This window comes from Rhinolophus hipposideros, assembly GCF_964194185.1.
Source record: "Rhinolophus hipposideros genome assembly, chromosome: 11".
Lineage (NCBI taxonomy): Eukaryota > Metazoa > Chordata > Mammalia > Chiroptera > Rhinolophidae > Rhinolophus > Rhinolophus hipposideros.
In genome coordinates, this window is record NC_138057.1 from 17,934,613 (window position 1) to 17,960,369 (window position 25,757).

The following is a 25,757-nucleotide window of genomic DNA, read 5'->3' on the forward strand; positions in this document are numbered from 1 at the left end:
AAGTCTGTGTGTGATGGGTGGCCGAGGTCAGACTTTGGAGATGAACCCGAATTCAAATCCCACAGGCCCCACTTAATAGCAAATGACCAGTATTTCTGAGCTGAAGTTTCTTCAAGTGTAAACTAGGGAAGTTACCCTTGAATATGGTAAACAGGATTAACTGAGTTGGGGCAATTAACTAGGAACTTGGGTGCTTATCACCATTTTTATTAAGTGAGGACCTAAGGCGAGGTGGTAACAAAACTAGGCTGCAGAGCAGAGCACAAGAGTTAACCTCCTACAGGGAGTAGCTGCCCCTGCCCCCAGTTCCGGGACAGCTATAGGCAGGAAGATGCCAGAGGAGGACACACGGATGAAAATCACTGGTGAAGAAGGGAGCGTGAAGGAAGATGGTGAGTTTATGCTTACTAGCTTCTGTTTTCTTGTAAAGACGTGACATTCTCAACCAAGAGTGCCGGAGATGGGCCGGATGATGTGAGAACAGTAAAGGTTTAAAATAGCTGCTGACAGGAATGGGACAAATTCTGTGTAATTGTTAACCATAAGTCCCCTCTGTCCCCCAATTCTATTGATGAGAATCCATGCCCTGCCCAAGAGGCTGAAAGACTGACGATATAACTGACACCAGGACACACCTGAATCTCCCAGGATGGTGCTTTACAGGGTGGGTAAGATGAGTTTCACACCATGACATCGTGGGGGAAGCCCAAGGCAGGGCTATGTCTCTGGAAGGGAGAAATACACTGACATAATCCCTTACCAGTGTGTTTACAGCGGGACTTTCCTGATGAGTAAGCATGCCTCACCAGTAAAAAGCTCACCCCAGCCCCCAACCCCACCCTATTCCAGAGAGACAATAATTCTCTGTAGAGGGGAGACATCTGAACTCTTTCGGATAAATCCAACACCCTCACTTAGTGGAAGACACCACCAAGTGACAGAGGAATTGGAGGGCAGAGCCAGGATATTTGGGATGTCCTCACTTCCTAGGTGGGGCTTCTTCTACTGCATTCTTCAAGCAGAACCTAACCAGGGGCCTCAGGCACAACAGGTCAACATGTTGACAGCATTTTGCAGAAAACATTTGGCACTAAGACTCACACCGTTTTTTTTAATCTTAATTTTTTGGTTGTATTTTTCTTTGTAAAACAAACACAAACCTTATGTGTAAAGCATTCCTGATAACGGCCACTATTAAAAACCAAAAATCTCATCCTATCCTGATTGATGTTTGCTAGCTTCACCTTGAGAGATTTTTGATGGTGACAGAAGCAGTTTAAGAGGTCCTACTGCCTTGCATCTTTTTTTAAAAAAAACTTAATACAATGTGGGCACCTTTCCAAACAGTTTACAGATCTCTTTCCTTTTAGTACATGCATAATAAATACGGTTAAATGGACTCCTTTCAATGATGGTAATCGTGATCGACGGTGAAGGGGAGAAAAACCATGTGTGGAAACTGCTGGAATCCTCTGCCCGTGTGTGTCCTACCTGGCAGGGACAGTTAGTAGTTTGGGGTGAAAAAAAAAAGGCCATATAATGAATTTGGAGAAGTATCCAACAATCACTGGTTCAACAATTGGGGGAGGAGGTGTATCACAGAAAGAAAACAGGACGAGACAACAAGATGTCTCATGCTTCGAAAAAAGCAGCTAGTGGGCAAAGTCTTCCCTTGCTCCAATGGCAAAAATCTCATTAGAACTTGCTTCTATGCTCTACTTTATAACGCATCGTTAAAGTTAAGCTCTTAAAAGTGAGGGGGGTAGTGTTGATGCGAGACGGTCATGCTTTCCAGCTGCAAGGCCTGACAAGCAAAAGCAAAACAAAAGCCAAGTAAATGCATAGTCATGCTTCTAAATTTTAAGTCATGTCTCAGAATTTGATGAGGCCCTTGCCAGGTCACAGGCAGGCATGCTGCTTCAGAACCCTTCGTAGAAAGAACAGTTACCACCAGGAGAGGTGCTAAAAGCAGAACCAACCAGCAAGGGGACAGGTGGCCCTCTCAGCTGCTCCCTGGACAGTGGCAAATAGTTAAGACATGGAAGGTCAGAAGACACCAGGATGAAAGCAGGTGTAAAACCCAACAGAGAAATGATCTAAAAAGCCTTACAGGAACCCTAAGAGCAGCTGAGCTTTCAGAATGCTGTATTTCCTGTGGCAAAGCCAGGTTCTGGGGAAGGGAATTGACTTTGACTCCCTTAAGAGGTCTTTTCCTTTCTCCCACTCAGTTCCCCACACGTGACACTGTGAGAGCCAGGTGAACCTTGCAGACAAGGGTTTGTACCACAGAAGAACCCCCAAATTATGCATCTCAGAGCTTCTCCCTTATGAGATACTTTTAAAGTATAAAAAGGACATCATTCTCTTAGGACAGATGAAAGGTCAGGCATATTCTTTCCCCAGTTAAAATGGACTGCTTAATGACTGTCAAGAAATAGAACAAGTCCCACTATTCACCGTGTTTTATCCTAAATTGCTTGAGGCTCTGACAATGGGCACCTCTACCTTGTAGGAGAAATGAATTAATCACACCCAGTAGGGCAAGAGGCAGAAGGCACTGAGGAAACCTACTATGGACAAGCCTCCTACAAGTTCTTGGTATGAACTGCTATATTTCATTTTGGGTTTGTAAAGTGCATGGCCCATGGAGCCCAGGACCCAGGGCAATGAAGAGTGGAAAATGAAATGGAAAAATGATGAAAAACAACACATTCTTTTAGCATGTAAATTCTAGATCAAGATACGTTTTGCTTTCTACGGCTGCCCTAAATACAAACGAAAGAAGATTATTTTCACTTTAAAGATTAGCCCAGGCATTTCCTTTCATGTCTGAGAAACAGATATAAGAACTGACTGCACACGCCCAGAAATACTTGGAATCACTCCCCTCCCACCTGTTGTCCTGCTTTCTCCAGGTCAGGCACACCCAGGATTCCCCTTTTCTCATGCTCAGACTTTCAACTTTTCAAAGGCTGTTAGGTAGCATGAGAGAGAGAGAAAAAAACGATTTTCAGAAGAGAATGACCTTATTTTCTTAAAAGAGCTTCTAGCCTGTCAGACTCCTTCAAGAGTATACTTCATTTTTAGAGTAGAAATCTGATGTTTTTAAAAACCACCATAAAACTCATAGCCACCTGTCACTTTTAAATCTTAATGACCTCTAAGGTACGCACAACACGGCTGATACGCTGAGTTGGTTTCCCACCCCTCCCATGCTGGGCACTGAGGCAGAGAAAGCGGCATGCTTTATAGTGCTATCATCTATGAAATAAAAATAGTCATGCTTTCTGTTCTGATTCTTTATTTATCACACATTTATGTTAGGGAGATTAAAACAATCCCTGCAGCCTCTGAAGACCACTTTAGGATGAGGGCATTTTTGCTAAGATGATGTGCTGGCAAAGTTACAGCCATAGGCCAACATGTCTCTGGAGATCAGTCCCTGGAGGAGAATTCATGGGCAGTGCAGGGAAAAGGAGCTAAGTGATGTTGGAGTTCAACACTTGATTCTGAAGAGAGGTCCAAGGCCACACACAGGTACAGCAGAGGCCCATCGGAGCCAAGGTAAAACCTCCTGACCCAGGGCTCCTGCCGCCCTGGCTGTAACCCACTGGGCAGCTGTGCAAAACACCGCAATTCTGTCAAAAAAGTAGAAGCTGTGGGTATGGCTATGGGAACTTCAGGCTATAAATGGCACAGTGTCCATTCCGTGACAGACAACAGCACCAAGTAGAGGTATCAGCCGCCTGCCTCAAGACACCAACATTTACTTTGTTAAAAAAGTATCCTATCACTACAACACCTGTAGGGCATTACTCACAAGACAAAAAGCTCTGACTGCCCTCTCCTATGAGACATTCAAATATATGGTGAATCACGTACATGACCAAGCCTGCTTCACTGGAAACCATGTGGCTCAACCAGAGGCACTATCATTTACAAGATGCTGTCCAATAGTAACAAAAGTCACATAGGTAATGTCCAATTTTCTAGTGGCCACATTAAAAAAGTAAAATAGAAAATGGGTAAAATTAGCTTTCATAGTTTATCTAACCTAAAATATCCAATATTCTTACTACAACATATGAAGTGTGATAAAAAAAAATACGGTGAATGCTGCTGCCACAGACCATCCAACAAAAAGGCAGGGATCTTCAATTTGGGAAGTGGCACATCAAACTTTAGTAACTGTGTGACAAGTTTCAACTTGTTTGGTGCAGTCAGTCGGGTTTGAGCTACAGTTGTGAGAAGGTGTGTTTTAAAGTGTGCCATAAATCACGTATCACGAACAATGCATTAATGTGAAATTTTGTGTCACACATTGCTTCTGGTACAGCAATTTCTGTTAAAAACATTATGGTGAATCCTCATCCACTTATTCACTGGATCTGGCACCATGCGACTTCTGGCTCTTCCCCAAAATCAAAATGACCATAAAAGGAAAATGTTTTGAATCGATTCAGGACATCAAGGCAGCCACAAGAGCACAACTAAAGACACTCACTAAAGAGGACTTCTAGAACTGCTTCAGAAAGTGGCAAGAACGATGGGATAAGAGTGTTCAAAGCGAGCAGGGGTATTTTGAGGGGGATTTAATGGCAATGTGTCTTTTACTGTAATAATTTTTTTTTTCTTTTTTCCCCTTTCTTCTGCCTTCCTCCACCCGCCCCACTCTGGTTCAAGCCATTGTTTCTCAGTCTAGTTGTGTAGGACACAGCAGCCTGGCCCATGCTGGTGTTATGAGTCTTGAGCTTTCCCCGGCTGAGGTAGTTGGTCGCCAGTCATCGGTCGGCTGCTCACAGTAGCTCACGGCAGCTGTCGCCGGGCGCTGGCCGCTCACGATGGCTGCTGGTCACTCGCGCTGGCCACCTGCCACTTCTGCGACAGCATACGTAGCCTGTGGCAGCACACGGCACCTTATGCCAACCTCTGGCTGCCCAGCTCCAGGGAGAGCTGTTGTTCACAATCTTAGCTGTAGAGGGCGCAGCTCACTGGTCCATGTGGGAATCGAACCAGCGACCTCGGTGTTAGGAGCATGGTGCTCCAACCACCTGAAACACTGGGCCGGCCCCATTTTTTTTATTTAAACATTCACCATATTTGTTGATCATACCTCGTATAATCAACATAACATTTGATATTTTATTCTAAATGATATTCCCTTAGTGATTCTTTTAACAGATCTTTTCTTCTGTCATTGCCAGATTGTGTTAACCATGGACCCCATCAGCCAACACGCTCAAACTCACAATAATGGCACCCAGGCACTGGCAGGTAAAATATGCTAGATCCCACAGAAGGCACTTGTTAGAGACTTTAAACTTCCAAGGTAAGACTAAGGAGATAGGTTATCCACATGGCACATGAAAGGAAACAGACGTCAGAAGATTTTAAGGTTACACAGTTAAGAAGTGCCAAAACAGAATGAAACCAGATCTGATGACAATACCTGTTCTCTTTTTATTCTCCATCTTTCTGCTTTAATTGCTTTCTTGGAAGACCAAGTATGTGAAACATCTACATTATCTACGTGTGAGAAAAACTTGGGAAACGCGACAGTATATAGTTACACACTTCAGTAACAAATTAACCCCAGGCTTAGAACCCAAGTCACCCTTTTCTTTCTAGTGTTGTCTATGATACTTTACAAATCCAGATCATTGTGAACATACTTTTGTACTCTGCTTTATAAACGACTATATTACAACCACTTTCTTAAGTTATTACCTCTAAACACGTGGACTTTGACAGCCACAGAGATTTTGACTAAGATGTCCCCTACACATGACTTCCAGCCTCCCTCTCCCTTGGAATGATCACATTCATGCAGTCACTCAAAAAATGCTGCCTGAGCAACGCCGGGTCAGACAGAGTTGTGGGTGTTAGGGATAAAGTGGCAAACTTTGCCTTCACATGGTTTACGTTCTAGAGGGGAAGACACATAATACATATAGTGTCAGGTGTTAAAAAACGATGGGAAAAATGACAGGGGAGGGCATGTCATGATTTTAGTCCACCTCTGTTATTTATTAGGCTGAACTACATGAAATTGCTGATCTTTGACCATTTCCAATTTACAAAACAGGCAACTTCATATTGGTTCAATCTGATAGTTTCTTTTCATATGGAAACAATCAAAAATGCTTCTGGTGGACGAGACATTATAACAAATCCCTAAAAGGCCTAAGACACACAGAACTGGGTTGAATAAACCTTCCTCTCATAACAGAAGAGGTAAGAGAGGCATTGAGAGTAGTAAGCTCAGAGATAACAGATGGGAAGGGCAAGATGACTGAGAGGTAGTCGGGGTGACTAGATGGGGGGACTCTGGCAGGAATCACCAAACGGCTTACATTCTGTGGCACTCTGGTTCAAGGTGCAGCGTGCACTCACCTGTCTCCATCCAGAACATCCTGACAGGTGGTTACTTCCACTAGGAATGGGGCGGGGGTGGGGAAGGCAGGATTTCCCCCCGCCGCGCCCCCAACTTTCCCTTGTGATATCTTCAACTACTTCTAAAGGCATAAAAAGCCCAGGATCTTGGAAGCCTATTATTGTTTAATTTTTTGGATAAAGAAACATTATATATTACTTGTCTAATTAGATAACAAAAAATGCCTAGCTCCTACACCAACTATAGATCTTAGCATCATGAGAAGACAACCAGACATTCTATGCCTCTTGATCTAATGCACAGGATTCTTGCCAAGAATTTGAACCTGGTTCTGATCAGGCCTCCAGAGCTAACCAGTGATTTACGGCAAAACACAGGAGACAGGGAACACACTAAGTGACACTTAAGGATGCAATCAGTAAAATACAGCATGTGGGGAGACTACAGGACAAAAAATAGGGGAAAAAAGGGGATGGAATCTTCTGGACAAAAACTTATTAATGAGCTCACATTTGTAATGAGTGGACCTCCTCTGGACCCTTATTTGAACAAACCAATTATTAAAAAAAGGTTTGTAAGACAATAGGGAAAAGGACAGCATTGCCTAGAAACCTAACACTGAGGAATTATTAAGTAATTTGTTTTTTGTTTTTTTAAAGAACACTTCTCTTTTCAAGTTACAAATTGCAGTGAATTGCTAAATGCTGAAGCTGGGAATTAGGAACCTGAGAGTTCATGATTATTACTCTGTTTTGTATATGTTTAAGATCTCCCACAATAAAAGGCTTAAAACAAGTCTGGGGGCCTGTTCCCCCATCTCTCAAGTCCCCACACACTGTCCATTGAGCTGGGAAGGATCTTACAGGCGCCTAAAGCACCTTAGATGACGGCTTACCTGTCGATGAACTGATCGATAATGACGATATCACCGGGCTGAATCTCCTCCCTCAAGGAACCACAAGCTGTGGTCACTATGACGTGTGTGCAACCCTCCTCCTTCAGAGCCCAAATGTTCGCCTGATAATTGACTTTTGAAGGCATGATGGTATGCTGCCTCCCATGCCTATGGAAGAAGAGTAAATATGGTAGACGAGTGAGCAGCACATTTTAATACCGTTAAAAAAGAGAACTAAGTTATAGCAATGACTTCCAGCCCATCCCAAAGTGCTTTCATTGGCAGAGGAAGAATGAGAGGAGGCGGAGCAATCACCTGCCAACTGTAAGGACAAACTATTTGATTTTAAAGTACAGGCCAACTTTAAATTCTGTATATTTATTTTCCTATCAAGAGCAAGTAATAAATTCCTTAGAATTCCCTCTCGAGGAAGATGTACTGTGTTTATTCTGTGGGGCCCCAAAACCCCAGAATCTGAGGAATCTGGTTTTATATGAGCGATGACACAGAAAACAAGAGGTGCCAAATGAAGAAATGTTACCACGCAGCAGCCTACCCGTCTGTCTCCTCGTACCTGCCCCTAAAGAAAGGAGAGTCTGTGAGACGGATCCTTTCAGGGACTTCGCTTCACCTTTGTGTTTGCACCTCATGTCTCCCTGTCTGGCCCCAGAAAGATGGCTGGCTACTCAATGACGGGTAAGATTCCCCATGGGGGGGGGGCAACCCAAGCCAGACACAGCCATGTGGGGACCATCTGGGGAACTCGCAGTGTCAACAGAGGTGGGCACAGCCCCCCACCTTCCCCCGGCTAAGGAGAGCCTCTGCCTCAGTGGCTGCATTCCTTCCCACAACCTGCAGGGGAAGTGACTCAATGATGTGGTCTCCACCTATTCATATCTCTAAAGGTTTTGTCCCTTGGGGAAGTACATACATCCTGAGACTTACGGTTCACTTACGGTTCCGCTGCCTAAAGGCAGGGGTGATTGGCTTGAATCAGTTTCCTATTATAATGTATAAGATTCACAGATCTTGAGATTGACAAGCTTTACTGCCTTTACTTCCTCACCTAACTAATAAAAGTTATAGTAGGCCCGATTCAGGGCTCAGTCCTTGAGGCTGGAGTCCCCTGGCCCCGCTCGCACTCTGTTCTTGGCTGCTGTCTTTCTTAACCTTGCGCCACCCTCCTCGCTCCCCACAACTCGTCACGCAGCACATGACAAAGAAAGACACAACACAGAAATAAATACTCAAGTTTACAGTTGAATTTCTCCATTCCTTTCTGCCTGGTCACTCAAGTAAGTTAATGAAATGTTTAAAATATTAGCATTCCCAGTTGTTTATGGTGACACTAGCAAATTCTGTCTGAAAACTGATCCCCTCATGCATGATGACTCTTACGGGCTGAACTGTGTGTGTCACCCCCAAAATCTGTACGTTGAATTCCTAATCCCTAATACATCAGAATATGACCACATTTGGAGATAGGGTATTTAATGAAATAATTAAGTTAAAATGAAGTCATTAAGCATCACTCCTTCCAGATTTTAAGTTAAATTTAAACTCTCCTTTAGCAGTAACATTCAAAAGGCTTAAAACACCTTACCTTGCAAGGAGGACACAATCAACATTCTTTATCTTCCCCAAGATTAAGGCATCAGAAGGCTGCATATAATGAATAATGGTTACAACTCAGTGATTTGAAAACATAGATAAACAATTAAAAAGCTGCCGTTTCAACTGTTCAACCACAAGAGGATTCATGGAAACTTGGAGTCTGAAGATACACTTTAAAGAGCTAAAAGAGTCCAGATTTGATTGAGAATCAACGAATGCGTACTGAGCCGTTCAGCAGCACAGAGCTTCACAGGACTCGGAAGGCTGCCTCAGATGTGTGGGCAGGCACATGCAGTGTGATCTGTTTGTAGCAAGCGCATGAGGGGCTCTCATGGTAGACTGGTCAAATACAGCTGTGCTGAGGTATTTCTGAGGTTTAAGAACAGGTGTGAGAGTGAAATGCAGAAAGGAAAGGAGGCCATTGTCGTGGGGGATAAGAACTCAGCACTGGAACTGTTTGTTGTGTTAACCAACTCTAAGAAGGCCATGGATGACCTGAGGTCATGGAGTGAAAGGTTCTGAGAACCTCGGGGAATGAGAAAACACGAAGCTAAGAAGTACCAAGCTTATAGCAGGCCTTGGAGGACATGAGGTCATCAATCGAAGGACTTGGCTGAAAAAGTTTTTGGTTGGGATTGCCAGATGCAGAGGTCTTCACAGGAGAATCAAAAGAACTGCAACGTTTGCAAGTAGCACAGTGGAATTAGAAGGCAGACCCCCTTACCCTAGCTGGGTGGTGACACAGGGGCTGGGTGAACAAATAGCTGCTTTTAAATAGAAAAGCAGGAGTATCTTATTTCCAGTTCAGTTATACCATTGTCTTATGGATCCCCGAGAAATCCCCTTTGGGGACAGGGTTTACTTTGTATGACGTTTCCTCCCAGTGTGTCTCTTAAATTAGTATGGTATGACCTACCCGCCCCAAATTAGAAGCTGATTTAAATGCAGAGACCTGAAGAGTCCAGTTTCTATGTCTGAAATGAGTATCTGGTTTCTAAGAATATAAATTGCAAAAACTATTTGCACATATTCAAAAGCCGTATTTTCAATACAGGGAAATCCTAGGCATCCATAGGGACACTGTCTCAGCTGGTGGGACCAAATGACAGGATCCCCCGCCCCTATCAGCCCTGGGCTGTCAAGACAAAAGCAATTAAAAAAAAATTTTTTTAACATAAAAATCAAGCCAGCAAGGAGAAAGGAAAAGGCTAGTATGTCTTCATTAACTGAGTACTAACCTTGCCAAATGGAGTATCTACATATTTTTCGGTTCTTCCTTCTAAGATTTCTGGATCATCCAGGCCTGTTCCACCAATTATTCCAATCTAAGAGAGACAATAAAAAGATACCATATGTGATCAGTTTTCATTAGAAACCAACCCGTTATTTTAAGCAAATTTGCTTATTCTATATGCTCTTCTCCATTCCTGCTAAGTTGTAGTTATTTTTAAAAATCTGAAATTACTGAGAAACAATTATTCAACAGACATTTGAAAGCCTTCTATATTACAGGAACAACCAAAGCGTGGGTCACTTTCTTTGAACTGTATCACATTTATTGCTGACAATTTTTGAATAGCAAATTAGAACGGAAAGGAACTTCAATTAGCTCATGCAGAAAACAAACCTAAAAATAGGCAAATGTGTTTGTACCGTGTTTCCCCGAAAATACGACCTAGCCAGACCATCAGCTCTAATGCGTCTTTTGGAGCAAAAATTAATATAAGACCTGGCCTTATCCAAAAGACACATTAGAGCTGATGGTCTGCCTAGGTCCTATTTTGGGGGAAATGTGGTAGAAAGCACTTTCTAACCAATTTTACATTCTCGACTAAATGGGCTATGGAATAAAGAATGTTCAAAAGACTGCTGAGATAGAATATATTCTGTATAGCCATTCTGCAATGATTTCTCCTCATTACCCCATTTGATGAAGAAACAAGTGATTTTTCTTTCCTATGCCACTAAAAATCACAGAGCTATAAGGGATCACAAATAAAGGAGTTGGAAATAGCATGAATAGTTAGCCTCATGTATTTAGGAAATACAAATATCATTCATATATATATATATATGTATATATATATAAATGTAAATAAGTAATTCAAAGGAAGTTCTAAATTACTTTAAGTTCCAGTGCTGTATTGCATTTTCCATGGAAAAAACAGTCCTTGTCTTCAGGGACTAATCGGAGTTCAAGAAACTCGGTTCTATCATCTAGACTTAATCTAATTTGATGACTAAGAAACACAAACAGGAATAATGACAAAGATAACTAAAATATTAACTAACCTGTTAACTACAAATTAAATAACTGAAATTGTTAGAAAGGTTTCCCTGGGCTGATACTTCCTAAGGGAGAAACAGTATTTAAATGATCAGGGACAGGCAGCAGAGATGACACTTTACCAAGAAACCTAATGGAAAGTGACCTGAGCACTTTTTTTCAATGAAAAGCTTTAAATCTATTGTCACTTGAGTAAAATTTCCACTAAACGAAAGAAAGCAGCTCCTTGAGAAAAAATTCCAGAGTTAGGAATTAGCTGAACATCTGAATAAAATAATTTTCAGACCAGGTTAGCAAGTTGACTTATATTATTAGTATGTGGGAAAAGGGTTACTTCTCTGGCCCTAAGCTTCCTGGGAAAAAAAAGTCAACAAAACAGAAAATAAGGGTAAGTTAGTGAGCTTTAACTGAAGAACTGACTGGTTACATGATTTAGAACTTTAAAACGTGTCCCCACAACTTCCTCAAGTGGCTAAACCAGGTTTTGACGTTAGCGCCACCTTGTGGTATATTCTTGAAACCACAGCAGATTACATACTCTACCGCAACCCATTTCTCTCCTATCTTGTTACGACTTAACATCATAGGTAAAGATTAAGCAGTATTAGTTTTCAAATCAACAGAAACATTCACTTAAGTTAGAACATTTAAATCATGCCAGTTCAATAGAAATTTTTTAAAAATCATACTGTCATATGAAATCCTAACTCTTCCTCTGCCTGACTTCTTCATTTTATCTTTCATTTTACATACTCTGAAGCACCACAGACCACACGGGGCTAATAAACTGTGTGGCCCGTGTCATCACCCAAGACTACAGAACTGAAATGTTGATTCTGAAATTATTCTCAGCCTGCTCTTTAGAAATTCTGCCATTGATGAAAGATTCTTTTTACCCCCTCTTATTACCACTTTGACGTGGCTGTTTCTGGGTGTTCCCTGGGCCATCGCATCTCACATGCTGAATTCAACACTGGATTCTCACACTCCTATACAGAACAAACATGACTTCGTTTTGAAACCATGCTCTAGTTTAGCCCAGCATCACAGAAGTGGATAAGAAATGCTGACCAGGGATCCTGCTGAAGCTCAGTGCCCTTGAACCCACCTTCAGCAGCCCCAAGCTTCAGTCCACACTACCTGGCTGCATGATGACCCTGCATTCGATAGCTGGTACCTTAGCTCTCAGCGATGAACATGTAGTACAGGGCATGAAAGCAAGAGCTGCTACTGCTAGCCAGAAAAGCCAGGATGAGGGCTCTGGCCCTGGAATTATCTGCAGTAGAGCCCATCCAGTCACCCAACTGGCTCTAGTTGTTTATGGAAACCTATATTTTGCAAGGGACACAAGACAAGTGTAGCAACTGAGCACTGTCACACCAGGGAGCTGAATTTCTTGCCATTTTCCTGTGGCTGCAGATGGAAGCCAGCAGTGCCAAGATGTGGCAATGTCGCCACCTGCTGGCTCCACAGCAAAGTACCACTAGGATGAAACTCCCAAGCAGTTCTTCTAGAGCCTTTAAATTCAACTCAACTCAGTACCTGCCTTGGTAATGCGATGGTAATTAAGTAACTGTGTCTGAGCACTTACGTGTCACAGGCACTATGTTAGCTGCCTCAGCAGCCACGCTTCATTTGACTTTCACAACTATCCTATATAGTATTACATAGGCCCTATGTAGTATTACACCCATTTTACAAAATAGAAAAGAGAAAGCATAAAAATTCTGAAATTTGTCCAAGAGCAAATCATAATGAGCAAAGCTGGAATAGGAATCCAGGTCTTTCACTCAACAACTATGGTATCACACTCAACAACTAATATCCCCTAGAGTTCTTTATAACATCCTATTATAAAAGTCATATTGTTTCCATGTTATGAGAAAACTGATGTGCAGAAAGGTCAAGTTCTGGACCAGGGTCACAGAGCAAGCATAGAAACAGTGACTCTTGGAGTCTAAGTGAACCACATCGGAGGACGCTGGAGAGTGGGGAGGCTTTCTCTCCATCAGTTGACCTCATCTACACTCAGGAAGCAATGACAAAACCTTCCCAGGCCGCCTGGGCCAGAAGCATCAGCCCTTAGTCCAGGCAATCCTATGCTGCCTAGAAAATATATTCAAACACTGAGATAGAATTTCTGAGTCAATTCTGCCCACCCAGGACTTCTTTATTTTACAAGATAAAGTTCTGAATAGGGACCCCTGGTCAATCAAGGTCATTGCCAGATTTTAACTAGTGGTCCATCCCACACTTTTCTTCTGACAGACCACCAAGTCCATCTCTTTAAAAAGACGAGAGGGTTTGATCAGAAGGTCCAAGATGACGCGGATTAGATAAACTCTATGCCTACTGCCTCTCAGGATCAAACCAAAATTATATGTAAATTATAGAACAATCAACCTCAATAATCATCTGAACACTAGCTGAACAGAATACCTATAACTAAGGACATAAAAGAAGAGGCCATATCGAGACTGGTAGGAGGGGTGGAGATGAGAAGCAGGCTGACCCCGAACCCACATAGTGTTCGAACACCAGGAGGGACACCTGGTGGTGATTTCCACGTGGCTGTGGACATCAGCAAGAACTATGTCTGCCCATCCCAGTGGGGCACAGGGTGGCTGGAAACCCAGACACCCTCTTACAGAGCCTGCACACAGACTCACTTGCTTGCAAACACTCACCTGGTCTCTGGTAAAGGGGCAGCAACTCGAGAGACCCAGAGATGTGTGGGGAAAGACTAAGCTGTGTGGCTCCGAAGTGAGGGCTGGAGGGATAGGAGCCATTATTAAGCCTGCTGTGGATGGAGCTTGACACATGTGTAGCCTACAGGAAGGCGCCATCTTTTCTGTGTTGAGCCCTTCCTCAAAGGGCCAAATCTGGGATGGCATTGGTCTGACAGAATCTGCATATGCACACTGCCTAGGTGATGCCGGGGGGTCACCACCCCCGCAAAGCTGGTGCTGCATCACCTGGGACACTCTTGACTGCTGGGCTGCTGGCCCCGCCCCACAGGCTGCAGAAATCTTTTTGCAGCGGCAGGTGGCCTGGGATAGCCCAAGAAACATTTGGTGGTGGGCAGTGACCCAAGACCTATGCCACAGCATCTCTTGGTGACCTGCAGGCCTGAGGCAAGTGGTGGATGGCCACAGCGTTCTCGGGGTATTTTTGTAGTAATCATGGTACATTGTACATTAGTACATGGTACATTAGTACATGTACTAATCATGTAGTAATCATCGAGGTAATCATGGCCTGGTACTGGTGTGGGAGCCGAGACTGCACTGACTTTATAGAAACTACCGCCCACAACCTTAGCTCCCTGGAACCCCACCCCTGCCCACCTAGAGCTGCATTGTCAGGGCACTCTTAGCACCTGGGTGGCCAGCCCCACCCCACGAGCCATGGAAGCCTTTTACAGCAGTGGAAGGCCCATGGCAGCCTGGGGAGCTCTCAATGGTGGACAGTGACCCAAAACTTGCACCACAGCCACTCTTGGGCAGCTCTTGGGGATTTGAGAGCCTGAGGAAAGCAGTGGCTGAATTGCGATGTTCTAAGGGCATTTTGCAAAGTGGTCACAGGCCAGGCACTGCCCTGAGGTGAGCGGTGGCTGCCTGTAGTGTTATCAGGGGTCCATGCAAAGTGGTAACAGGCCAGGCACTGACTGGCACAAGAACTGAAGCTGCATTAACTTTGTGAAAAACCAGCAGACACAAGTCCTGACCCCCGGGACTCCACCCCACCCAGCTAGTGCTGTCACCGAGGGCACTCAACCTCGGGTCAACCAGCCCGGCCTGCATACCTAGTGAGGCTCTTTCAAAGGCTGAGACTTATGGGCAATCAGTGGGTGGCAATAGCCCTAGGGGGCAGGGCCTTTTACTAAGCTGCTCCAGGCCCAATACTGGCGGCATCTGGCCTTGCTCACAGCAAGGCCACCCCCCACATCTCCAGGTCCAGCACAGGCAGCAGCCAACCACATATAGCTTTGTGGTTCTTAGCAGCTACCTATGGGCCAGTCACAGGCAAGACTGAAATTGGACAGTATAGGAGACTCTCCTAAAAGTGTCCAGAAACAACACACCCAGGGGCCAGCTTCACATCACACCAGAGCACTACATGGTTAGCCCCGCCAAGCAGCACACTCAAAGCGGGGGTGGGGGGAGTCTCAACAGGCACAAGAGCCCACAGGGGCGAATCCTCCTCTGAGGTGTCAGCCCTCACATAGCAGCTCATACATTATGGGTGTAGCCAATCCTCACAGCCAGTAAGCCTGGGAGGCAATCCTACCCATAGATGTGCCCAAAGTAATCAAGGCTCAACTACAACAGAAGAATATACACAATACACACAAGGGACACTCATAGAACACACGCACAGGAGACGAGGGAGACAGCCATTGGACCATACAGGACACATATTGCATAAGGCCACCCAGCAAAGACTGAGAGACACAGGAAATCTACCTAATACATAGAAGCCAACACAGAAAGGTAGTCAGAATACGGAAACAAAGAAACATGTTCCAAATAAAAGAACAGGAGAAACCTCAGAAATTGAACTAAATGAAATGGTGGCAACCAACCTACCAGAGACAGAGTTTAAAACACTGGTTATAAGAATGCTTTAGGAACTTCGTGAGAATTTCAACAAAGAGATAGCAAGCATAAAGAAAGACATAGAAACCATAAAAAAGAACAAGTCAGAAATAAAGAATACACTAGAAGGAATCAACAGCAGACTAGATGAAGCAGAGAATCAAATCAGCAATTTAGAAAACAAGATAGCAGAAAACACCCAATTGGAACAACAAAAAGAATAAAAAAATAATAATAATATAGTTTAGGGGAAAAGAGTTTAACAACATTCACATCACAGGAGTATCAGAAGAAAAGAAAGAGCAAGTCATTGAGAACCTATCTGAAGAAACAATGACTGAAAACTTTCCTAACCTGGGAAAGGAAATAGACATAGAAGTCCAGGAAGCACAGAGAGTCCCAAACAAGATGAACCCCAACAGGCCCACAACAAGACACATCATAATTAAAATGGCAAACGTTAAAGACAAACAGAGAATCCTAAAAGCAGCAAGAGAAAGACAACTAGTTACTTACAAGGGAGCTCCTATAAGTTTGTCAGCTGATTTTTCAACAGAAATTTGGCAGGTGAGAATGTGGTGGCAGAAAATATTCAAAGTAATGAAAATAAGGGCCTACAACCAAGACTGCTCTACCCAGCAAGGTTATTATGTAAAATTGAAGGACAGATAAAGAGCTTTCCAGACACGGAAAAGCTAAAGGAATTCATTACCACACCAAGCCAGTATTACAAGAAATGTTAAGAGGACTCCTTTAAGAAGAAGGAGAAAACAAACAAACAAATGAAGATCAAAAATATGAATAAAAAACATGTCAATAGCTATGTACCTATCAATAATCACTTTAAATGTAAATAGATTAAATGCTCCAATGAAAAGACATAGGGTAGCTGAATGGATAAGAAAATAAGATCTATTCATATGTTGTCTAAAAGAGACCCACTCCAGATCGAAAAACACACACACTGAAAGTAAGGGGATGGAAAAATATATTTCACGCAAATGTAAATGAGAAAAAAGCTGGAGTAGCAATACTTGTATCAGACAAAATAAAATTTTAAATGGAGAATATAATAAGAGGAAAAGAAGTACATTACATAATAATAAAGCGATCAATCCAACAAGATATCACCGTAGCAAATATTTATGCACCCAACATAGAAATACCTAAATATATAAAACAAATATTGGTTGACATAAAGGCAGAGATCAACAGTAATACAATCATAGTGGGGGACTTTAACATTGCACTGACACCAATAACAGATCTTCCAGACAGAAAGTCAACATGAAAACAGAGGCCTTAAAGGACACACTGGACCAGATGGATTTAATTGAAACTTTTAGAGCATTTCACCCCATTCTTTTCAAGTGCACACAGAACATTTTCCAAGATAGCCCACATAACAAGTCTCAATAAATTTAAGAAGACTGAATCATATCAAGTGTCTTCTCTGGTAACAATGGTATGAAACTAGAAATCAATTACAAGAAAAGAAACAAAAACACACAAACACATGGAGACTAACATGCTACTAAATAATGAATGGATTGACAATGATATCAAGGAAGAAATCAAAAGATACCTTGATACAAACAAAAATGAAAACACAACAACCCCAAATCTATGGGACACAGCGAAAGCAATCCTAAGAGGGAAATTCATAGCAATGCAGGCCTTCCTAAAGAAACAAGAAAAATCTCAAATAAATAGTCTAACTTTACACGTAAGGGAACTGGAAAAAACAAAAAAAGCAAACAAAGCCAAAAGTGAGTACAAAGAAGGAAATAATAAAGATCAGAGTATAAATAAACAAAATACAGACTAAAAAAAAAAAAAGAAAGAAAAGATCAATGAAACCAAGAGCTAGTTTCTCAAAAAGGTAAACAAAATTGACAAACCTTTAACCAGACTCATTGAAGAAAAAGAGAAGACCCAAATAAATAAAATCAGAAATGGAAAAAGAGTGACAATACACACTACAAAAATATAAAAAAATTTAAGAAAATACTATGAACAACTATACGCCAACAAATTAGACAATCTGGAAGAAATGGAAAAATTCCTAGAAGCATACAATCTTCCAAGGCTGAATCAAGAAGAAACAAGAAATCTGTACAGACCAATTACTACTAATGAAATTGAATCAGTAATCAACAGGCTACCAACAAACAAAAATCCTGGGCCAGATGGCTTCACAGTTGAATTTCACCAAACATTCAAAGAATTTACATGTATTCTCTAACTATTCCAAGAAACCCAAAACAGAAAGTCTCATAGATACAGAGAATGGTTGCTAGATGGGAGGGGGGCTGGGGATGAGTGAGAAAGGTGAAGGGATTAGGAAGTACAAATTGGTAGTCCCAAAATAGTCATGGGATGTGAAATACGGTATCGGGAATACAGTTAATAATGTTGTAAAGACTATGTAGGTTGTCAGATTGGCATAGGATTTATCAGGGGGATTACTTCATAGATTACATAAATGCCTAAGCACTGCACTATACACCTGAAACTAATACAAAATAAGATTGAATGTCAACTATAATTAAAAAAATATATACCAGAGGTGCCCCCCAAAAATGTATACACATTTTAAGAAATGTTAATACTTTGGTCAATGTTGCTCAAGCAGTTCGTCATAATCAGAAGTGTCTGGACACTGACGGCAACCACTTTGAGCACCTCTTGGAATTTCAGAAGTCCAACATGACTTGTATTCATTATTTTTTATTGGTATATATTAGTACAGTTTTTTCTTTTCTTAAAATGTGTATACATTTTTGGGGAATCCTCTGTATATATACTCGTGTGTATATATAGATATGTAGTCACAGGATGTAAAGTACAGTATAGTGAATATAGGCAGTGGTACTGTAATAGCTATGTAGGGTGTCAGGTGGGTAGTAGACTTGGTGGGGTTATCACTTTGTGAGGGGTGTAAATGTCTAATCATTATGTTGTTTTGTACACCTCAAACTAATAAAAATAAAAAAAAAATTTTTAATCACTTTAAAAAAAGGTGAGGGTTTGAGTTTCTGAGACTGTGAAATTATTTTATCTAAATGTTCGCATACCTGGGCAGGATGGTTACTTCCAGCAATGCTGAATGGGCTCATAGTAACCCCTACCCTCTGTCTATTTCTCCTGGTACCTGGACCCAGATTTCACATACCCCACTTGGTTTCAAGAACCACTCCTCATCACTTTGAGGCCTGGACACACTGCCTTACGGAACTTAGCATGCCACGATGGCGTTCTCAAAGTACCACAACCCCAAGCAGTTGAGACTCAGTCCTGTCAAGGAGATGAGCTGCCTCTGAGGGCTTCAAGCTCATGATGAGGCAAGAGCCAGAGCTCGAACCGGCACAATCCCTGATCTGGGCATTTCAGTCCTTCAGCTCTGGCTGCTACTGACAAGTTTGGCAAACACAGCAGACAGAAAGTCTCCTTATTAGGCTGCCCTGGCTTCGAGGCCTCCCAGAGCCTTACAAAATCCCACAAGTCCAATTGTATGGGGAGAGAGTGGCCAATTGTCGCAGTCTGGGAGGTCTGTTCAAAATCTGCAATATGGTCCATTAACCTAGCTGGTGGTTAATCTCTGACAAGACATCCCTCTGTAAACTACCCTTGTGGGTGATAGTTATGGGCTCAACTGTGTCCCCCAAATCAGTATGCTGAAGTCCTAACCCCTAATACCTCAGAATGTCACTATTTTTGGAAACAGGCTCTTTGAAGAGGTAAAGTTAAATGAGCTCTTTGGCAGCAGTGGGGGTGGGGGAATCAGTTGGGATGGGGAAGGGGGTTATCCATTATGACTGGTGAGCTTATAAGGACTAGGACCGGCATGTATAAGGAAGACCTTGTAAAGACACAGGAAGAAGACAGCCATCTGACAGCCAAAGAGAGAGACCTCAGATGAAATCAAACCTGCTGACACCTTCATCTTGGACTTCCAACCTCCAGAAATGTGAGGAAATAAATTTCTGCTGCTTGAGCCATCCAGTCTGTGGTACTTTGTTCTGGCAGCCCTAGCAAACTAATAAGGAACACCATATTTTGGTCAGAAATAACTGAGGGCTCAGAACATCCATGGTTTTTATTTAACCAACCTCCCCTTGCAAAGTCAAGATATTACCCCTTGAAGATAACAGTTTACCTCCTGAGATGGTCAATTATTTTTTGAGGATTTTCCTCAAAGCTTATTGTATTCTCTAAAGCTCTCCTTCACTTGAGGAACAGCAGGATCCATCCTAGTGTGCTTCCTGGGTCAGCTGCTGGATATTAGACTCACTTAGGGAGCTTTCAGTGTCAAAACCCAGGCCCCAGACTCCAGAGATTCTAATGAACTGGGCAAGGCAGAGTTTGTTTACTTAAAGCTCCTCAAGTGGTTAGTTCTAATGTGCAGCCAGAATTGAGCACCCCCACTCTAGGACCTACACCATGAAATTCTAAAAACTGGGCTAGCTGAGTGTCATAGGCTGAATAATGGACCCTGAATGAGGTCCTATCTTTGTCCTAATTCCCAGAACCTGTGATTGTTCCTTGACGTGATTAAGGATTTGGGGATTATCCTGGATTCTCTAGGCGGGCCATAAATGTAATCACAACGGTCCTTAGAGATGATGAAATCAGGAAGAAGGTGATGGGATGATGGAAGCAGAGGGAGACAAGGCTATGATGCAGGCTGTAAGCCAAGGAATGTTGGTGACCTCTAGAAGCTGGAAAAGGTAAGGGCACAGAATCAGAATCTTCCTTAGATCCTCCAAGAGGACCCGCCCCACCCTAATGACACCTCGATTTTAGCCCCATAGGACCAATTCTGGCCTTCTGACCGCCAGACTGTAAGAGAATTCATGTGTGTTGTTTTGAGCCATCTAGTGTGTGGTAATCTTTACAGCAGCCACAGGAAACTAGTACGCTGACTCACATGAAGAGCTGTTAAAATGCAGATGCCCAGCCTTTTCAAAGCTCCCTGGGTCAATGGTTGTCACATGTCAGTGGACATCTAAATAGACTGAGGCTTCTTTAAACCCAGATTGATTCAGAAGGAATGGGGTGGGGCCCAAGAACTTGCATTTCTAACAAATTCTCAGGTGGGCACAGAGGCAGCCTATGCTTTAAGAACCACTGTTTTGGAGGCTTCCTAAGTATAGACTAAAATACCACAATTATAATCACGGGTCAGGATCTAGGGTCCACTGCACACAAAGATTTATAATATACCTGCTTCCACATCTGTACTGGAAGGCATACCTCTTGTTTTGTGGTTTTTTTTTTCCACAAATTGAAGACAAGACCCTTCACCAGTGAAAAGATTACAACTCACATTAACGTGGTGGTCTGGGAGCAAACCCATATTATCTCTGAGGTACACCTGTATAAGGTTAAGATTTCCCCTTAATCCATAGAATTATGAGAATCAAATGAAATAATGTATTAGTATCTGTTGTTGTTCCCCTACACCTTCTCACCGTCAGCAAAAGCAAACAAAATCAAAATATATAAACCTCCTCAAAGCAAGAACAACAAAAGTCCCTTACCTCCTGGTTTTTCTCTGTTGGTCAGGACACAAACCTGCTGCTCCTTTATCTCCTCACCAGGCAGTCTGTTTCAGGGATTTGGGCCCAGGGTCCCTCAATCAACTGTGAACCAGCTCTCCTGGGGGTGTCTGGAAACCCCTGGAGACACTTCTGGCTGCCATAATGACTGGAGGCAGTGCTACCGGTATTTCGTGAGGAAGAGCCAAGGATACACTACACAAGTACATCCTACAATGCACAAGACAGTCCTACAGAAGGAGGAGGTGTCCTGCCCCGAATGCCATTGTATCCCCAGGCAAAAAATGCTTGTTGGTCATTTCCAATTGGGGCCTGTGGGTTCTACCCCGTTTCTGAGGGTCACTCAAGGAGTTTTGGTCTGAAGGCCTTTGCCGGCTATACTCATACAGCCAGAAGGAGAGCTTAAGGGGCCCATTCTCCATAGTCTAGACTCCATGAGACCCGCTCCCCTTATAACATTCTGTTGATAGCCCACTACCCACCTACAGTGGGACCATATGCCCTCCCTGTCATAGCAACCATGGTTAACAGACTTATTTATTTTCCCCATAGCAAAAGCTGGGAAGCTGTGGCCCAGCGTCCTGGTGGCTCACTCAGGTGGTTAGAGCTCCATGCTCCTAACTCCGAAGGCTGCCGGTTCGATTCCCACATGGGCCAGTGGGCTCTCAACCACAAGGTTGCCAGTTCAATTCCTCGAGTCCCGCAAGGGATGGTGGGCTCCACCCCCTGCAACTAAGATTAAACATGGCACCTTGAGCCGAGCTGCCGCTGAGCTCCCGGATGGCTCAGTTGGTTGGAGCGCATCCTCTCAACCATAAGGTTGCCGGTTCAACTCCCACAAGGTATGGTGGGCTGCGCCCCCTGCAACTAGCAACGGCAACTGGACCTGGCGCTGAGCTGCGCCCTCCACAACTAAGACTGAAAGGACAACAACTTGAAGCTGAACAGCACCCTCCACAACTAAGATTGAAAGGACAACTTGACTTGGAAAAAGTCCTGGAAGTACACACTGTTCCCCAATAAAGTACTGTACCCCTTCCCCAATAAAAAAATACTTAAAAAAAGAAAGCTGGGAAGCTGCCTGGGGGAGCCACAGCCCATTGAAGGAGGCCTCCACTACACCCTGTCTGAATGCCAAAGACCTCTTTAGCCCTCTGTGTGGTTAAGCATACCACCTGCCCACGGGTGATGAGGTCGTCCTCCCAAACAATAGCTGTTATTAGTACCATGGGAGAGTGTCCAGCAGGCACAGGGAGGTAGCCTGCTTTATGCACTCACTCCCCACTCCCTCTTCCTTAAGGCTGCATGATCTCTTTACTCACATAATAAAACAGAGCACAGAAACCACGTGTCAGATTCAGAAATGCCTCGGAACATCTAGCTGATGGATTGCCAGGCTCTAAGCCCAATTCTATCACCATCTAGGGCAAACTGTAATGCTGGACACCTCAGTTGACCTTTCTGGGACTCAGCTTTATGCCCACAAAAAGGGGTTTGTGTGGCTATCTGGTCTTCAAGAACATTCCAGCTCTACGTTCCATAATCTGGGGACAGGATATGGTTTATTAGCCAATTTTGCTTTGGATACTAGCACCTCGCATTTTCCATGCAGGATGTTGCTTCAGCAGTTTGGGAAATTTGGTGTTGGCATCATGGATTCTCAACAGCAAAGATGTTACCTTTCTAACCTCAAACACAGAAAAGAGCAGGCAGTCCTAGCACTGTTTGTACTTCTTAATTTTATATTCAGCAGCTCACCAACGCCAAAAATAAACATCCTTCAATATTTACATCAGGGCTCTAATCAGTGCCCATTGTGTACTTTAATGCACTGCACTAATTTTACAGGGAAAATGTTGCAGGAAAATGTTGAACCAGATTAAAATGAAGATGCTTTAAATACTATCCCTCTCTGTTTTTAATATATATATATATATATATATATATATATATATATATATATTTGCATTTTTTTTATTAGTTTCAGGTGCACAAGACAAGGTAATACTTAGACGTTGATCATTTATATCACTCACACTGTGGACCCCTCTCTCCCCCTCCCCCCATCCACTAACCCTCAGACATCGCACCGAGCCATCACATTATATATATAAAATTATAGTTGGCATTCATTACAGTTCAGCTTCAGGTGTACAGTACTGTTTTTAATATTTTAAGTGTATTCCTGTAAGGGAAAGGCGATAGCTTCCTGTTTGCCCACTGAAAGCCATGGCCTAATGATACCTATCGTCATAATTTAATTGTTGGAGAAAAAGATATTCAAAATTAATCACAGCTCCCTCACTTATAAGCGCTACCATTTAATAAGTTTCAACCATGTGCTAGACAGACAATACAATTCTAAACGTCCCAGCAAACCCTGCAGTAAAACCCCCACTTTATAGATGGGCACTTAAGGAACTCGCTCACTTTGCACATGAGCTTCATAAACACTCTGCTGTGTTTTCCATGACTGGTAAGGCGCAGTCATTCTACAAATATTTTTGAAAGCAAGATTCTTTTCAAAATGGCAAAAGGAGTTTCATATCTAAGTGTGACTGCAACACTTCCCCCCCCCACTCCCTTTCACAATTGTCTCATTAAGAGTTGCAAGGGCCTGGCTGATTACACGCTGACCGTAGAGATTTGCCTTTTCCCTGGAGAAATGAACACAAAGCAAGGAACCAAGAGTTACTTAGATAAGGCGGCGGGCCTCCCTATCCTACGGGCCAAGAATTCGAAAGTCAAACAAGTTAACTGATTTCTTAGCCAATCATGAACAGCCCAGAAGAGATCTTAAGTTTTATCAATTTTTCATTATGCACTGTAATGCTACACTCTCCCGGCACACCAACCAAGAAAGAAGTGTTTAAAAGCCACGGGGAAGCTCGCTGCACCCTTCAGAACTCATGACCTCTTCTGGCTAAAGATCCTACCGCATAATGACCTCTTGCACAGAGACTTCAGTAGCCCAAGAGCACATGGAAACTGATTTCTAACTTTCAAGGTTGCCAACAAATCACTTTTAAGGCCAGAGGCCCCAAACCGGCAGCTGCTCTGTACTTCATTTCAGTTTGCAAAAAAAGTCTCAGACTCTCCGAAGCACTGCGCTGCAAGGGAAAACTTCAGGGGAAGGCCTAGGTTTGGAAGGAAAAAAAAAAAGCCGGAAGCTTGCAAAAGAGCAAGCACGCAGTTCTCCCACGTGGGCCGCGGTCAGTGAACCGAGTCAGCGCGGAAGCATGAGTCCCGCAGGGCACCCAGAGCCGGTCTCACCAGCGGCAGGCACCCCGACGGATGCGTCTCCCCGGAAAGAAGTGGAGCTCCGGCTACCCGCGGAACGCCGGCCCACTGCCCCTCTCAAAAGGGCTTGCCCACGCCACGCGCGGTGCGGATGCAGCAGAGACCAAAGGCGAAGGGCACGTTGGCCAGCGTTCCCTCTCCCCCTGCTCCCCGCCCCTGGGCGAACCTGCCCGGGTGCGGAGTCTTAGACTCATCCCGCCGCGGCGTGGGCGCACCAGCAGGGCGCGCAGCCCCGAGGCGCGGTCCCCCGGGACAGGAGCCAGAGAGCACTGTGCAGGGCTGACCGCAGCCGCCAGGACCGCTAATCTCACCTTCACGGCCGTGGGGGTGGCACCTGACGCCATATCCGCGCTGGGAGAAGGCTGCAGTGGCTGACGCGCCGGGTAAGAAGCAGAGCGGGTTCCAGCGCCCAGCGCGGGACTGAGCAGTGCGGTCTCGGGCGGCTGTGGCTCCTCCTCTTCCTCTTCGGGACAGCTGGATTGGCTGCTAGTGTGGACTCTGCCCCCACCACCCCCCGCCTCAATTCGAGGTTCCCGCGTCCCGCCCCTTCTGCAGACCTTTCCGGTTCTCCGTTTTTTGGTTTTCTCCACCCCCAGCTATAACTAACGGGTCCGTGATAATGATAACAATAACAATGGAAACCGTGTATTGAGCGCTCCGTATGGTTCTTAACTCTGTGCTTTGCACTTTAATCAGCTCCGTTAACTTGAACAAGAACCCTACGAGGAAGAGCAGCACTCCACGCTCTGCCAAGTACTAGCGGCATCCACGGCCTCATCTGTAAAACCAGGCTGGTCTGCATGCCTGAAGTTCTCGCGGGAGGGAGAATCGTCACCAAAAGGGAACAAAACTATGGCTTACTCATCTTCAATTTGAGGGGAGGCTTTAAAAGGGATGAGACACTGCCTACCTCCCAGCCTGACTCAACAGGGCCAGGGCCATCTTTAACCCCTCCCACCCGGGGCAACATCCAATACATCTAGATTCAGAATCCAGACTCATGTCTCCATCATTTCAACACTGGTTGGTCAGCCCCAACACACCACCACCAGCAGCACCACCAGGACCACCACCACCGGCCCTCCACTGGATAATCCCTTACTCTAAA

At 43.9% G+C, this 25,757-nt stretch overlaps 1 protein-coding gene across 1 annotated transcript in view; it reads right to left on the minus strand.

Annotated features, from left to right (window-relative positions):
• Nucleotides 1-25,115, minus strand: part of MTAP (methylthioadenosine phosphorylase) — a 49,441-nt gene extending 24,326 nt beyond the window's left edge. Inside the window, exons 1-4 of the mRNA XM_081065358.1 lie at nt 24,961-25,115; nt 10,142-10,228; nt 8,893-8,951; nt 7,290-7,457 (exon numbers count right to left, since the gene is read on the minus strand). Of these exons, the coding sequence (XP_080921484.1) occupies nt 7,290-7,457; nt 8,893-8,951; nt 10,142-10,228; nt 24,961-24,993 (347 nt within the window). The 5' untranslated portion in view covers nt 24,994-25,115. The remainder of the gene's footprint in view (nt 1-7,289; nt 7,458-8,892; nt 8,952-10,141; nt 10,229-24,960) is intronic.
• Nucleotides 25,116-25,757: the final 642 nt, after the last annotated feature.